Source organism: Macrotis lagotis, chromosome 2 (genome assembly GCF_037893015.1).
Source record: "Macrotis lagotis isolate mMagLag1 chromosome 2, bilby.v1.9.chrom.fasta, whole genome shotgun sequence".
Classification (NCBI taxonomy): Eukaryota; Metazoa; Chordata; class Mammalia; order Peramelemorphia; family Peramelidae; genus Macrotis; species Macrotis lagotis.
In genome coordinates, this window is record NC_133659.1 from 222,640,155 (window position 1) to 222,657,581 (window position 17,427).

At 41.9% G+C, this 17,427-nt stretch overlaps 1 protein-coding gene across 4 annotated transcripts in view; it reads right to left on the minus strand.

The window, feature by feature from the left end:
- Positions 1–177: 177 nt before the first annotated feature.
- BAIAP2 (BAR/IMD domain containing adaptor protein 2) overlaps positions 178–17,427 on the minus strand; it is a 175,709-nt gene continuing 158,459 nt past the window's right edge. For 2 of the 4 annotated variants that reach the window (XM_074224949.1, XM_074224954.1), the window contains exon 14: positions 178–7,065. In XM_074224949.1, the coding sequence (XP_074081050.1) occupies positions 6,996–7,065 (70 nt within the window). In that variant the 3' untranslated portion in view covers positions 178–6,995. Of the gene's footprint in view, positions 7,066–17,367; positions 17,418–17,427 lie in introns of all 4 variants that reach the window. The other 2 variants (XM_074224951.1, XM_074224952.1) reach the window with 2 other exon arrangements.

The window sequence follows — 17,427 nt, forward strand, 5'->3', positions numbered from 1 at the left end:
TTTGGACCAATAGACCAACCCCTGTATGAGGGTCATAGCCTTGGGAGATGAAGGTGGAAGAAAGGGCAGGTGAATGATGAATGTATGTGTGTGCCCAATTGTGCAAGAGCAAGGTAGAGGAGTATATATATATATATATATATATATATATATATATCTGTGGGTGGCCCACATGTCCCAACGTGCATGTGTGCGCACGTGTGTGTGTGTGTGTGTGTGTGTGTGTGTGTGTGTGTGTGTCTGAGAAATGAGAACCTTACCTGCTGAGGGGTTGTGATTCAGAATTCTCTGGGGGTGGAGACTGTTAATTTTTCATGTTGTATGTGTTTGTGTGTGGTGGGAGGGGAGTGATTCAAACATGTTATAGCTTGAAAGTCCAGTTGGCATCTATTCCTAGAAAGGTAAGAGATGTTGAACCCCCAAATCAGGGATTTCTGAAGCCAAGCCCTTCCCAGCCCCCAAGCATACTAGGTTCTAGATCTTAGGACAGTGCTGAGTCACTGTTCCCCTTGCTGTCTCTGAAAGTCCCAAAGGCATTGGGTGGGGAGAGAGAGAGAGAGAGAGAGAGAGAGAGAGACAGAGAGACAGAGAGACAGAGAGAGAGAGATGGAAGAAGGGACAGGGACAGACCTAATGGGAAGTCTGAGAAGAGGCAGAGCTCAATTCTGTTTTTCATGACTGCAGATAAAACGAGGCATCAGAAAACATGTTTCCCACAACAGATGAGATGGTGAGGGATTAAAAGGCCAATCAGACTAGGTCCTGAGTCCCCTGCCTTTGGGTAGGACCACATCTCCTCTTCCACCAATCAGCCTGACCTCTCTTGCCTCTTCTTTCCTGGAGTCATCTCATTTCCCTACCTGCATCTGAAATGCAGACATGACTGGCTTCTCTCAGCTGTACCTTCTTTAGGCTAAACTATCCCAGTCTTTGAAGAATTCCCTAGTTACTGAATCCTTTTCGTGATCTGCGGCCAAATTTAACAAAGTTACTGTCTGAAGGCAGACTTGGAATGGGCTCTGAGTACCAGCTTTCAGGACAGAAGTGGAATGGTCTAGTTTTAATGAGATGAAAACAGTGAGGGCAAGGGACAGCAGGACCAAATTATGACTTGAGAATGAAGTGGGACTTTTGGTACAGATTGAGAAAGGGGCTGTTGGTGACCAGAAGCTTTTGAGACCACCCCCATATTTCTGGAAAATAGGGAACTGATTAACTCCACCACTCACCCACACCAGTCAGGTGAGAAAGAAGTTGGCAAAAGGCTTGTAAATTGTTTGTCCCTTGCACCTCAGGGGTTCTGGTAGTCCCTCTGCCCACGCTTTAAAACAAGAAGCCACTTCAAGTCTTAGCAAAAGTGGGTAGAGGTAGCTGGGGGCTGGTGAGCATACATTGAGTCAGATTGTTAATGGATCCATGGGAGGATACAGAAGTCCCTTTGCCCTGGATGGCCCCTGATGCTCTAAACAAAGTAGGGGTTCAGAAATGAATGAGAACAGCTTCCCTGAAGAAGGGGCAAATACCCCATGCCAAGCCTTATTGCCAAGCTATTAAGCAATTTTCAGGGGCTCTGGTCACTGCCACCCTTCTTTCCAGGTCAGGAAAGCTTTTGTTAGCCCTACATCTTCTGGGACAGTCTTATTGCCTTATAACTGTTCCTCTACACTACCTAGATTTGAAGCCTCCCCCCATAGCCTTTCTGGTGGTGTCTCCAATTTGTCAAGTCTTTGATAAATGCAACAGATATTTAAACAAAACAAGATGCTACATCCCAGTAGGGCCTTGCCCTCCACCCACATCCTGTCAAGCAAACCAGGTGCATTCCTTAGAGGGAGAAACCACAATGCTCACTGAATCTGAATACCAGGAAGATCTTTTTCAACTCCAACCTAAATTCTCCTCGCTATCTTTAGAGCCTTGTTCATTGGTTCATTATGAAATATGATAGGCTGGAGCTAACTTTTTTTCAAACCTACATCTATTTCACCTAGACCTGATTAAAAGTAGTTTGGAAAGATAAGGAAACGGGGGTCCAGAATTAATCGAGTTAGTGATTGCCAGACTTTCTGGTCGACTCATTTTGCTCTTAAATTGGATGGGGCAGTTCTAATTCAGCTGCAATCAAAACCATTTCCACGTCCAGTCCCAATTGTAGTGCCTATCTATAAAGCAGCTGGCCAGTGTTAGAGCTACAGGTTGTAGCTAAGAAGTGGGGGGATGGAGATGGGGTGGCCAGAATGCAGACTTAACTGGCTCATCAGCAACACTGACTTCCCCAGCCTTGGCCTCATTTAACACCACATGCCAGGCATCTGAACTCCCACTGGGATCTGGTGAGTACAGAGTGACTGTTCTTACCTTCAGTCTAAGATTGGACTAACTCCCAAGCCTTTGGATCTTGTGACCTATAAAACTGCTCCCAGAAACAGTTCAGGGTGGTAAGTGAACAAAGAGATAAGAGTCAGAGTCCAACCCATACCTGACTGAGAATCCCTGGAACAAAATGTTTGGGTTTGGAGCTCTACAGGGAGAGGTACCCCCTCTATGAGCCAGTCCATTCCACTTTTGAACTGCTTTAATTGAGTTTTCCCTTAAATCAAGCTTCTTTGACCCCCTCTATCCTTAATCCTCGTTTCACCCAGATGAGCTGGGACCAGGGGAATGGGAAGCTACCAACAGCTTCCACAGGGTCCTTGCTTGTTCATTCGAGCTAAAGGTCTGAACCTTCTTCCCCTTCCCTCCCTCCCAAACCCCCAGTATATTAGCACATCCAGTTTCATGTTTCCCTTCTGGGAGCCAGGAGCTTCCCTCCTGGATCCTGTTAACTCTAATCCTCTCTCAATTTGTGCCAAACAGGGGCAGGGCATCTTTATCGACCTGTTTCTTCTTCCATTTGTAAAATAGGTGGTGAGGGGAACTTGATAACTTGGCTTCCAGAGCATCTGTCTATGCCTCTGGTATTCCTGTCTTTTTTTCCTTGGTGGGGGGTAGAGAAGGATGTTAATAGGAATGGTAGGAGATGGGCAGGAAGCCCAAATCACAACCCAACTCTGACCACGTTCTGTGCTTCAGAAGCTGGAGTTTCAGGGAGAAGCCTGGTTTCCTTTTAAACCCCAGGTAAGCTATGGACCAGGTGGGAGTTGATTGTGCATATGGGCAGGAAGGAGCTTAGAGCTCCCTCTCCCTGGGCTATCCAGGCAAAGCCCAGGGGAAATGGTCTTCATTTCCCCGTCCTACAACCCTGCCAGGTCTCCCTCCCATCTTGTCTGATGGATGGCCCAGGACAGCAGGGGAACCAGGACCAGGTGCTGCTGGTCTAGACCCTCTCCCCAAACCCCCAAATACTACTTAAAGGCTGCATGAGGCTCAAGCTGTCTTGGATATTTTTATTAAGATAAAGGCTATTATTATTATTGTATATTTTATCAATACGGGTCATAATTGCTGTATTTTTTACCAGTGCTGATTTCCATACAGCTCCCCAGCATGTGTGTAAAATATCATTGGTCTGATAATAAAGTTTTTAAAATATCTTAAACTAGGCTCTCTCTTTGTGGTCAGCTGGCCCCTTTCTCAGGGTGGTTACTTCTCAAAGGTAGGCAAGCAACATGAAGTAAAGTATCTCTTGGTATATCTCTCATCCCCCAAAGAAAGTGAACCCTGGGAGAACAGTCCCAGAAGGGAAGTGGAGAACTATGTGATTCCTCTATCAAAGCAACTCCTTAAGTGGCAAGAATGAGTTTGCTGGTATTTATATATAAAGATTTGCAAGAGTTTTATAAATATCCCATTCTCATAACAGTCCCGTAATATAGGTGCCATTTTATCCATTTTATATATGAGGAAACTGAGGCAGAATTTAAGTAACTTGCCCAGGATCACATAGGTAAGTGGATAGAGAACTCGCTTCCATCTATCTTCCATTGTGGGAAACAGACAACAAAACAGGCTTGATCTGCCTCTGAATGGGGAAGACCACATGTGTAGGACTCAGGACATTTTTTCAGTCCTTCATCTAATTGCTTTTTATTGGTCATTGAAACTTTTGACAATTGCAGCTTTAATTTTCTCCTGGATACTCAAATCTTCCACCCTTGACACTGCTCTCTTGTATGCCCTAACCCAGTACACTTGGGAATGTTTCCCATAATTTATCTGGGTTCCTCTTTTCTATACTCCGTGATCATTCCCCATTTATAGCTGCCTCCTAGAAGGCTTAAAGATCCTAATTGGAATTCATCATCTCTTCCCCCAAACACATCTTTCTAGAAACTTAACAATTACTGTCAACAGCATCTTGCCATTTACCTAGCTTCACAACCTTGTAGTCAATCTTGATTCTTCCTGAATCCTCTGTATCCATGACTTGGATAGTCTCACAGATATGGCACTTTTAAAATCACTTTATTATATTTGTCTCTGTACATATGTGCCTCATCATACCCCCATTATACAGGGGTGTAATAATAATGTTTGTCCTTCATTCTCAAAGACCATGACATCAAGGAGGGGATGACATGACAAGCACTTGAATTGAATTTGAGGGGGTGCTGTTCTAAGTCACTAAACTCATTTACTCCTCCAGAGTCATCTGATTTCAGTGGTCAGAAATGAATCAGAATGACTAGAGATGGCCTTGGATGTGAGGTAATCTGGGCCAGTGACTAGCCCAAGATCACACAGCTAGTGTCAAGTGTCTGAGGCTGGATTTGAACTCCCATCCTTCTGACTCCAAGACCAGTGTACTAGCCACTGTCTTACCATCACCAAATATGATGACTTGTACCTAATGTTTTTCAGTAGTTTCAGTTGTGTTCAAATATTTGTAATTCCATTTGGGGTTTTCTTGGCAAAGATATTGGAGTGGTTTGCATTTTCTTCTCCAGCTCATTTGATAGATGAGGAAACTGAAGCTAATATAGCTTATCCAAGGTCCCACAGCTAGTCTGAGGCCAGGTTTGGTCTTGGGAAGAAAAGTGTCCCTGACTTCAGACCTGACAGTCTATCCACTGAACCATCTGGCTGCCCAATTGCACCTTAATAAAATGTGTGTTGAATTCTGGAAGGCACAGAAATTTTTCTTTCATGACCCAATTCCATAGGGAACAGCGGTCTCAGAGCAGGGGAGTGATGGAAAATTGGGAGCTGCGAAGACAGGACAGATCCTTCCAGAACCCAAATCAGAATTAGAAACTAAAGTTTCCCCTCTCCTCAGAATGCACAGAAAAGGATCTCCAATCAGGAAGACCCTCTGCTATTATCTACAAAGTCAGTAAGGAAATAGGCCACATACTTTTCTTAGCTTTTTTAATTGCTTATAAATTATTTTTCCAAATAAGCAGTTTTCAGCCACAGATCCCATAATGGCAATAGTACACTATAACTCCTTTGTTAACTTTTCTGACACCTGGGCCAGCAACTTAGGGAGAAAAGCTCATAGCCCACATTTGGAGTAAAGGATAGAAGAAAGAGGGTAACAGCTTACTGCAGGTGAAGGCAAGCTTGAAGCCAGTGGCACCCCAGATCTCAACTGCCTGAGTCCTGCAAATGTGGAGATAGCCCCAGGCCACTGACTTTAAGCCTTGCCCCCTTCCCCTTCAAATAATTCTCCCTCCTTTCCAATTCCTGTTTTTTCTCTTTCCAGTCCACCCTTAGTCAGCCTTGATAAAGGCCTTGTATTGCTGAGGAAATAAAAAAGGGAGAAAGATGAGGGAAGAGTAAAAGGTAACAGATAACAAAGAGTTGTTCCTTTATATTTATGGGGGGAAATTGTAGAGAGGAGATTCCAGGTTCTTGAGGTGGCTCAAAGCCCTTCCCTTATACTGAAATCAAAACTGTAACAGATCACAAGAATGCATTGTAACATGGAGCCCAGATAATGATAAATCAGTGGTCAAATTCACCAGGTGATGACAGTTATCTGACTTGGATTGTTTGGGGAAAAGGAAGGCTCTACCATGCTCACCCCTTCACTACAGCTGAGGATTACAGTGGGAAAGAGGGAAGATTCCAGAGGCCCTCTTCTCTATGGAGAGAGAAGCTGAGTCACCTCATCCCTAGGGCAAGGAACCAGCCCCCACCCAACCTCTAGCAACCTTCCTCCTAAGCCCAGGATAGATTCCTGTTAGGGTTTTGCCTTCTCCCTGTTACTTTTAGAGTTCCACTGCCTGCCTGATGACCAAACACAGCAAACTTTTAAGAAAAAAAGGTCTTCCCACTTGGGTGAAATTATGAAGGATGGAACCCAGCCTGAGTACTAGCAGGCAGGTAACACTGTGAGCAAAGGCAAAAGGGACTCATTTTATTGCTATAATATAGATCATTAAAGTCAGCTATGGTGGAGGTTGGCACTTTGAGCTAGTAACAAGTCTATAAAATATACATGAGGCTAGAACTAGAATTATAGCTGCACATGCCATCCACATTTCCCCATCCTGCAATGCCAACATACCCAATTTATTTAACATCTTACTCTTGTCCAAAGACAGGGTAAGGGAGATAGATGCTGAGGGATGGGCCACAGAAGAGGTTCCGATTTCTTTGAAGAAACTTCTCAAATTGATGATGGGGGTGAGGGAGCAGGGAGAAGTGATTTATTTTGGCCCATTCCAGAGGTGAGTTAAACTAAGTGATCCATGAGGGGAGAAAGCTGAGATTTTTGGCTTTTCAGGAACCCACCTAGATCACAGTCATATTGGTTCTTTAAATCTGGGGAAAACTTGCCCCAGTTCATTCATTCTTCAGACAAGGTGATTACAAAGGAAAAATTCTTAAGCATCCCATCCTCCTCCTTTCCCCTGAATGCCTGGGATCCAGCCCAGGTAAGGCTGAAGGCTAGGATGGAGCCTGGGAAAAAGTCCTGGATGAACAGCCTGGAGGAAAAACACTCCCTGCCCACCCCCAAAACAAAGGACATTCAGGAAACATGCAAATGATTACAAAATAGATTGTGTGTATGAGTCTAAAATGGCGACACCAGCTGGAGAAGACTGCTATCAGCTGAGGAGAGGGGCAGACCTGTCATTTGTCACGGTTGGCTTTAGCTGAACGTTAGCAAAGGGATTTCTGTAGAGAGAAAAGAAAAAGCAACTTTTTAATGAAGAGAACTTCCAATATTCCTGTTGAAGAAGGAATGAAGGTGGGTGGGTGGGGGGGGTTGGAGGGGAAGAAGGCTTTGCTGAGGGAGAGTATCCAGCCAGTTGGCTTCATCTCCTGCCTACATTTCCAAGTTCATCTGATCCTATTCCACCCAACCTCAGACCTAAAGGGGAGGCTAGGAGGGATTCAAGCTCAGTATTTAAAATGCCATTAAAAGTTCCTTATCCCATTTAGTAATCTGAGATCTTTGGGTGGGATAAGTATATTTATAGATTTATGAGTTTAAGGATTTTTGGTCTGCAAGGCTAGCTGATGTTAAATCATTTCTAACATCTTTTTAACAGACTTGCAATGGGGTAGCTGGGTAGCACAACGGATGGAGCATCTGCCCTGGAGTCAGGAGGACCTGAGTTTAAATACAGCCTCAATGCTTACTTAGCTGTGTGACCTTGGACAAGTCACTTAGCCCCATTGTCTTGCAAAAAATGAAAAATAGATTTGCAAATTTAGGATGAGTATTGGGTTATTGATGAGGTATAAAAGTTCATTTTTGATACTTCTATATAATAGGTCTGGGTAGATTTTCCCCACTGAGCCAGACACAAGAGCTCTAATATCTGAGATTTTAAAGTTCTCTTTCAGACATGCTGGATCATTATCTTTTTCACCATACAATTCAGTCCTTTCTGGCTGCTTCTGTCAACAGAAGGGGCCAAGGGTAAGTTCTGCTCCCCAGTTGCTGGGGAGCACCCAATAAACAAAGCTTGATTAGCCACCCCATCCACTGGGAGAATTTGGAAATGCTTCAGCACATCCCCAGTATTTTCACTCAGAGTGTCCCGCCCAGCTATTCTCCATCACCAAAGCAGAAATTTGCTGCATAGGGGCAAGGTTAAGAAAGAACTGGTTCCTTCAAGTGAGGGGTCTTATGTAACCTTAAAAAATCACCACCCAAAACATGACCCAAATGGAAGAATTTAGTGAGAAAAGTTCCAATCAAATACCATCCCAATGAATGTTCCTTTCTTTGAGGAGTTTCCAACACAACAGAAACATCTCTCTACAACACACACACACACAATGTTATATAGCTAGTGATACATTATGTGATGCACAGAGAGATGGATAACTGTTCCTAACACTCTACAAAACCCAAGTGCTGGTTCTTTGTATTGCTTCTGTCATACATATATGCGCACGCACGCACACACACACACACACACACACAGAGACACAGACACATATTATGCCGCCATTTCTTAGTCTCCAGTCTCCAGTTAGGGACCTGCATCATAATGATGGTCAATTTTAAGGTTGACAACCCAGGTCTCTTATTGAGTAATGATTTCTCCCCAACTAGAGACTTGGAGAGAGATGACAAAGTTACAAGCAGTCGCCACACAGTTTTTGCCAACCACTCTGAAGAGAAGCAAGGGTCCCTGGGACTGATCTCATGCTTCCCTCCCATTTGGTATTCTTGCCTACCCACCAGTCCAACCTATGGGCCAAAACCAAAGGCACAAGACACAAGTGGTATGATGAAACAAGACAAAGAGATAATGCCATGAGACAGGGAAACAAAGGAAAACCATTCTCTTTTTCATATCATCCTCTACTTGGGGTTCAGGCAGACCAAACAAGGCAAGTCAGATTAAAAGATGAGTTCCTACAAAACAAGTGATGGGGACAAGACAAGTTCAGCATAAGGTGCCCTTGGACAGCAACACCACAGACATGACATAACAATGGGTCAACTTCAGGCATAGACAGGGGAGGCAGGTAAAGCCAGAGGTCCCCAAGCCTCTTGACTGACATATTACCTTTTAGTGCTGGAGAGGGCCGAAGTGTACACTCATCTCGAGGGGCCTGGCCAGGGATCAGGAAGGAAAGGGTAGATCATACTAACTCAAGCCAGAAGCAAGCAAGGCAGGCAAGAAACAAGGCTTAATTGTCAAAGCCCAGGAGGGAAAAACTGGAAGAAGTTAAGGGGAAAAACAAGACTGTTTTCCTTCTTAAAATTAAACATTTGGGAATATACACATCTTTTCCTTAATGATTTTTTAAAAAAAAGATAAGAGATACATACAGACCTGCATAGCTCTTCACCTGAAAACATTTTAGAAAGCTATGTGATGGAGTAACTTGTCTATATCATTGAATCTCAATAGTTCTTGCAGAAGCCCTGAGGACATGCAGCTGTTTTCCAAGAGGAAATAAGTCACAATTTCCATAAGGCCACCCTCTTTGCTTGCAGGCTTCTTTTGAAAGTAGAGGTGAATGATTATGTGCTTGTATTTCTGATTAGGTTTCAAGAGATTGGAAGCAGAGGAGATGCTACCAGCAACATCCAGTTTTTCTTGCAGAGATAAGAAAACACGAAATTTCTTGACTATTTGCTCAAAAGCTTATGGACAGGGGAGTAAGGGAAAGTAGAAAGGTTCTGAAATTGGCAGAAAGTGGCATTTGTTCTTTTCTTGTTCTGGAAAATCAAGATCTACAAAGACTCTTCCTGGGTTCAAGAAGATACATTCATATTTAACTTCAGACACTTAATTAGCACTGTGACTGTGACCTTTGACTGCCTCAGTTGCTTCATCTATAAAATGGGGATAATAGGACAAATAGGTGTTAAAGTAGATAGAGTATTAGGCCTGAAATCAGGAGACTAATCTTCCTGAGTTCAACTATGACCAGACACTAATGTGTGACCCTGGATAAGTTACTTAACCCTGTTTGCCTTAATTTTCTCATCTGTCAAATGAGCTGGAGAAGGAAATGACAAACTATTCCAGCATCTTTGCTAAGAAAACCCCAAATAGATTCTTGAAAAGCTGGGCATGAATGAAAAACAACTAAATTAACACCACCTGCCAAGGTTGTTCAATCAAATGAGCTATTTGCAAAGTTGCTTTGCTAACCTTAAAATGTTAAATATGAATGCAAATTATTACTTTTGAAAAGCAAATCTATCATTCAGGATTATATCTATATATCTATCTATGGCTATATGTGTGTTTATGTACGTTAACTGAATTTCTATCTTTTTAAAAAATCTCAAAACTTTTTATGGGGTGGCTAGGTGGTGCAGTGGATAGAGCACCGGCCCTGGAGTCAGAAGTACCTACCTGGGTTCAAATCTGGTCTCCGACACTTAATAATTACCTAGCTATGTAGCCTTGGGCAAGCCACTTAACCCCATTTGCCTTGCAAAAACCTAAAAAAAAAAAAACAAAACTTTTTGTGGCAAAATCAATTGCCTAGCCTTAAAAGTAAGGCCAAGACCTGCTGGACAAAAGAGATCATCACCATCTTAGGGTATGCAATGACTGAGTTTAGGTCCTAGTGTTTATATACCAGTAGTTATAAATTGTTTCTTTTTGTTCCCTGCTTTATTAAAGTCTAATCTGAGGGAACAATTCCTACACAGTGCATAAAAAAACACCACTATCCTTAAATAACAATATTATTGTGAAGGGGAAAAAAACCAAACCAAATCCAGTCCACAGCTTCCCCCAGTGGTTTCCCTTGTAGACTAGGTGTGAGCTCTGGCAAAATAAATGGGTTCTTTTGGAGCAAAGGAAATGCCCATTTGTTGAAAATGTAGACTAGCAGGAAGGCTTTTTTAAATCACTGGAGGTATCTGTGAACAAAACAATTTCAGCCTGTATTTGAGTGGGAAAATTGTCCTTTTAGGAAGTATCTTGCAGTTACTTATGAAAACTGTATTTTAATCAGCGCAGTGACAGAGTATGACATGGAATGACAGAAGATGAAGCATGCCACGCCCAAATGAGACACAATAGCCAGTTTTTACATAGAGCTTTGACATCTACAAAGTGTTGAATGTAGTTTATCTTATTTGAACCTCACAACTAGTAAGGCATAATTATTCCCTGTTTACTGTAAATCTAAGAGTGACTTGACTGGTCACTCAGCTAGTAAATATCTGAATCTGAATTTACTTTCCTTTGTTGTTGTTCCATTGCTCAGTTATATCTGACTCTGTGATTCTGTACACTATGACATGCCAATAATGTCCATGGATTTTTTGGCAAAGATACTGGAGTGGTTTGCCATTTCTTTCTCCAGTGGATTAAGGCAAATAGAAGTTTGCCTAGGGTCACAAAGCCAAGTAAGTGTCTGAGGTCAAATTTGAACTCAGGTCTTCCTTACTCCAGGCCCAGCATACTATCCACCAAGCTATCTGATTCCTTTACTTTGCTTAACAATGCATATTTACTATGAAGGTTTTTCTTTCTCTCTCTGCCGATATCTCTTCCTCCTTCACTCCCTCTCATCCGGGGAGACAAAATAAATCCTTGTTAATTTTTAAAAACAATAAAAAGAAAACAAAGTATTGGATCTGTGATCAACAGTCAATTTAACAGTAATAGTATTTACATAGTTTCAAACATGTTAACTCTTGAAAATTAACTCATGAATATGAAAGTACCTGACATGAGGTTTTTCACATAACAGATACTTGAAATGTCATTTTTACAGATGGGATGTCATGATGGAGACATGTTCTCATTCCTGCAAAAAAGGTTCCATGTTCTAAGCTCTAAACTTGCTCCATAGTGACACTGTGACGTTGGCCACACACCAGGGATCAACAAAAGGAGGATACTAAGTTAGAACATTCATTAAGGAGATGTTTTCTTCAGGACTTTGTGACCAAATTGGATGGGTTGCTTACTAAAGTATCATCATGAACTGGCTGGAAAAAAAAAAAGACTGGAGAGAAGAGGAAAGGGAAAAGGGAATAGGTAAATGATGGGGAAGCCTTGATTCAACAGCTAAACTTGCTACGATTATAACATGTTTCTTCAAGTCAGTAACTGCTACTAAATCTGGCAGCAGGCTTCTAAAAGTCTTCAAATGACCAGATGCAACAAGACTGTCAAAAGCTTTTTTTAAGCTTTGCTTAAAAAGTGATTTTTCTCATGAAAGAGAAAATTGGCCTTAATGGGAATGTGAAATAAAAAAATAAATAGGGGCGGCTAGGTGGCATAGTGGATAAAGCACCGGCCCTGGAGCCAGGAGTACCTGGGTTCAAATCTGGTCTCAGACACTTAATAATTAACCTAGCTGTGTGGCCTTGGGCAAGCCACTTAACCCCGTTTGCCTTGCAAAAAAAAAACCAAACACCTAAATAAAAAAAAAAAATAAATATGATAGAAAGAAGTCTGTCTCAGTCTAGACCACAGATTCCTAACCTGTTTTGTACTGTGGATTCCTTTGGTGGTCTGGTGAAATCTACCAATTCCTCCTCACAATGTTTATAAATGCAAAAAATTCAAAGGAGAACAATTACATTGAAAAGGTTAGCAAAAACATTTTAAAAAGAAAATTTAAAAATCCCTGAAATATATCGTGGACTCCTTGGGGTCCCATGGAGTGCAAGTTAAGAACCCTTAGTGTAGACAAACGTTTGGTTTTTATCAGCGCAAGAAGAATGAAACAACAGAAGCAGAGACTGATAGCAACACTGCCCCCTCCCCACCTCCCCACCAAAAAAGAGGCAGATGCATCTGATAAAAAATTGTTTTCAATGAGTTTTAGAATTTTTTCCCTCACCACTTGGCTTTTTTAATGCAGGCTTTCTCTATCCGAAAACAAAATCCATAAAACCCCATTTTTTTTGATCCACCCTAAATATTGGTGGTTTCTTCTCCCCTCCAATTTTTTATCTTCACATACTGGTGAGAATCATGCCTTCACCAGGGCAAGGATTCTTTTCATCCCCATGTGATTTACATTATTCCAATCTCTCCAATTATCCCAATCACTCCACTTTATTATTCAGTCTACCTGAGTAGTGCTATAGGATTAAAAAGAAAATTAGCACCTATTGCCCAACACAGTGATAATAAGCCTCTTCAAACTTAGGCTGGTCCTCAGATTTTATTTGGGAAGCATTTATTAAGCCTGTACACTATGTGTCTGCCAGGCACTGTTAAGAACTTTCAAAATTATTTCATTGACTATGATCTCTCTTTACAGCTGAGGAAACTGAAGTTGTGACTTGTCCAAGGTCACACAGCAAGTATGTGTCTGAGGCAAAATTTGAACTTGGGTCTTCCTGACAACCAGGCACAATGTTCTGTCTCAAGAGCCTGAGTTGGTGTCCCAGGTGGGGAAAAAAAAAATCAGATTTTTAAAAACACTGAGTTCTTTGCTGCAGTTCACAATGAAAAAAAAGTTAAATTTAGTTGATGAACTTGCAATTAGCAGAATTTATATAAGATACAGTATGACATGAGGATAGAGGGCCAGATAGGTGGTGAGGTAGATAGAGTACTGGGCCTGGAGTAGGAAAGATCTGAATTCAAATTTGGTCTTAAACACTATTTATGTGACCTCAGAAAAGTCACTTTATCTCTGCTTAACTTAGTTTCTTCATCTGTAAAATATGAATACTAAGAACATTTGAAAGGATTGTAAGAATGAATGTTTGCATGTTTATGTATAGTCCATGTTTATTTGTATAAGTTTATGTGTATCATATATACTGGTAAATATCATATCTGGTAAAATTATTTGTATATACAGCATGTATACATATAACACATGATTGGTAAACCATTAATACAGGCACAAATCTGTACATATTCATGTATATTACAAATACACATGCTTGTATAAATGTAGGTTTTATATAGAAACATATGTATGTATTTATATCTTTGGTAAATGTTGAAAATTTATTTGCATATATAACATATATGATTTGTAAACTGATATATACATATATTTACATTCACATATAGGCATTATTTATATATTATATATTATATTACATATATATTTATAGTCAGTAAAATTATTTGAATATATAACATACATTTGATAAACCAATATGTATACACACAGCCTGTGTGTATATATATATATATACACACATGTATGTCTATATGTATACATTTATTTCTTTATTTGGCAACTTTGGTTATGTATGATGATTGGCAAAGAAAGATACATGTATATACATATACACATATAATACATATACATATATACACATACACACACACCCCTATACACACACACATAAAAATACATGTGTATAAATGTGTAGGACAGACAGTCAGCCTTGGAGTCAAAAAGATCTGGGTTCAAGCCTTACCTCTGACACATACTAACTCATCATGGGCAAATCACAGAAGCTCTCAGTATTCTAGGCAATCTGCTATAAGGTTATAAGCTACAAGCAGTTTCCACACTAGGAGTTCTGCTTATGCAAATGAAGTTATGGGTCTTCCTTCACAAAAAATAATATAAGGAAAATTCAATGATCAAACCCAAGTTTTTTTAATATAACATTTTTTTTACATTTTAAAAACTTAATAGTGATGTTAAATTTGTAAAAGGCACTAGAAAATTACCACACACACACAGCACAAAACAGAATACTTGGCATCTCCAATATGGTAACTCTCCAATACTGTACTCAAATCTGTGCTATCTCTGGGTGGAGGTTAACTGTAATTGCAGGAAATCAGCAAAATCAGAGCTTGGATTAATCAGTCCTTAATCAGTTCTTGTGGAGTAGCCTCTTTGGAGAGTACTCTTGATGCATTAGATCTTGAAGTGGAGCTGCCCTGCCTCCCAGGATGGACCTATCTAAGTTACAGTCAGATGGGGTGAGAGTGGGGGCACAAACCAAGAGGACAAACTCACTGAAACATGTGCTGGCACCAATTCTTTCAGAAGGGTAAACCTGAACAGAACTGCTGTTAGACTTAACTCCACTGTCTTCAATAGGAAAGGTGGCATCCTGATTGGCAACTCCCTAGGAATCCAGGGTTCTTCTGGACTTGCTTCCTACAACTCTCCCAGCATAAAACTCTAAGGGAATGTGTCAAGTCCCATACTTAAGAGCAGTTATACTGTTTGCAATTAGGGTCAAAGAGAGGGCTTCAGCTAAAACTGGGAGTCTACTTTCCTATGTCCCAGAACTGTTCTCATTCTTTCTTCTAAATATTTTTTTGTGGCCCTGCTGGCAGGGACCAGGTCTTCGAAGTACTCATAGGGGCCCGGCCCAGCCCAGCCAAGGATGGGGAATCCCTTAAAGGACAGAATTTTGATGCATTCCCCTAATATATGTCTTACTCTGTGAAAGGGAATGGAGAGAAAGGTACTTAGGGAGTCTACCTTGAATAAATTGGTGGGGGAATAGGGAGCAGGAGAGTCAGAGACAGAGAAACAAATACAAAAACAGAAAAAGAAGATAAGGGAGAGAGGTAGTTGCAATCCAAGTCAATGATTAGAAAACATAATCCTGTATGGGTGAAGGTTGGGGTTTAGAAGTAGGAACTTAGGAGGAGAGGAGTTGTTCCTGTTCAGACCTGGCTGCTAGGCTTGCTGTGGGAGAATTTGAGGGGAAAGAAATCATTCATATTTGTTTCAAGGGTGCCCATGTCAGGGGTAGCAGTACTGGAGGCAGGGGGAGGTATATCGCCTTTTGTTAGGTCTTAGAGCACTGAACAGATTTGTAATTCAGGAGACTTGTTTTGGTCCTGACTTGATTAAGTTTTTCATTCAGATTTTTCTGGATTTCAGTTTTTGCTTCTGCAAAATGGGGGTGATACCCACCCTGAGTATCTCACAGGGTTATTTGGGAGGATCAGATGAAATCTAATTTTGTGCTCTGTAATTATAATGTGCCATAGCCATATAAGCCATTATTATTAGACTTACTATTTGCAGCAATGAGATTCTTCCCTTCCTGCCTCTCTATTTAGTGACTCCTTTCAAGGGGAAGTCATCTTTTCCTAGGTCTGGTAGATCTCTTCCTGAAATGAGGGTTGATATGGAAGCAACATCCTCTAAGATAAACAACTAACCTGGAAAATTTAATTCTTTTCATTCTATAAATTTAGAAGAAGGAAATATTTTGCAACAGAGGCAAGAAGATTCAACAAAACGTGTTGGAACCCCGCTGGAAGGAAAGGAAGTTGGTGAGGAGGGGAGTGGGATGGACAACCACAGACAAGCAAGAACAGAATCACACCAGCTGAGTTGAGGGGGGAGCAGAGGGCAGAGGAGTTGGCCTCCTAGGACCCCTGGCACAGCATCCCATCAACTGAGCCAAAGTGGCCAGACGGTTGGTGACTCTCACAACATGACCCTGAGCTCTGACAGACACAAGAACAACAAAAACTCCATACCTCCAACTAGGTACCTTCTTCACAGCTTACAAAGGCAGGCTCCTAGCCAAGGCAACCAAATGAACATTTTGCTCAAGACTCACTCAATGGAATAAACTTGGAGAAGGGAGTGTATGTATTACTGGGGTGCAGGGAAAGTGGAGATCGACCCTCATCATCTCCCGACTTCCTGGGTGGAAAGTCCAGCCAGATGGCCATTCTTTGGAAACAGACCACAAAATGCTGCCACTTGAGGCTCAGAACAAGACTGGAGTGGGAAACTCCAGTTCAGGATTCAGGATACCACACCCTCCTGCCCATTTGCCAAGGGAGCATCATTTCCACCCCCAGGCCTGCTTGCTCAAGGCAATACTCACCTATTTCAGAGGGGCCAGGGCCCAGGCCAGACAGTGCAGATGAAAAAAAGTCACTTGAAAATAAGCTAAATGTTCTATGCCTCATTGAAACAAGGAGCCTTCCACACCAGAAGAAATCCTCAAGCAGGTTAAACTGCTTTTGATGGGAACTAATGAAAGCATTTCTGAAGAAAGCCTGATCACTGGTAAATGACTCATTCCTGATTGGTGGCAGAAGCATAGCGCTGGGAAAGGCTCAGCGGCAGCCGGAGAGAAAATCCCAAAGAGCTTGTCAGACCCCACACCCCAGGAGTGATGCATAGAGAAGAGAATGCTGAGGCCAACCAGGGGCATTATGGGCATGGGTCGTGCAGCTATACGTGTGGCTGGCTGGCAACAGAGAAATCAGAAGCTTCTAGACTGAATGGAGACAAGGGGGAAGGAAAGGGAGGAAAAAAATCCATTTTCAGGGTCCAAGGAGGGAATCAACCTTTTTCCAATGGATTTAGGTAAAAGCAAAGGACCAGAGCCAAGAACCCACAGCTCTCAACAGACTCTCAGGCATTGGCTACTAAGCTTCAGAGAAAAGACTCTATGCTTAGGTGGGGTCAGCAGTGCTGCCGCTGCCACCCCTGCCACCCCCACCCCACCCGCACCCACCCTCGTAGGTATTCAAGCAGGCCAACATCTGAGGAGTCTGTCCAGAGCCACTGGGCAGTGAGTGAGGATTGTTTGGCACATGAAAACTTGGAGCAACTTACTAACTCTAGTCAGGGGGGCAGTTCAAAACCTGGCCACTTCAACATCAGCGCTGCAATAAA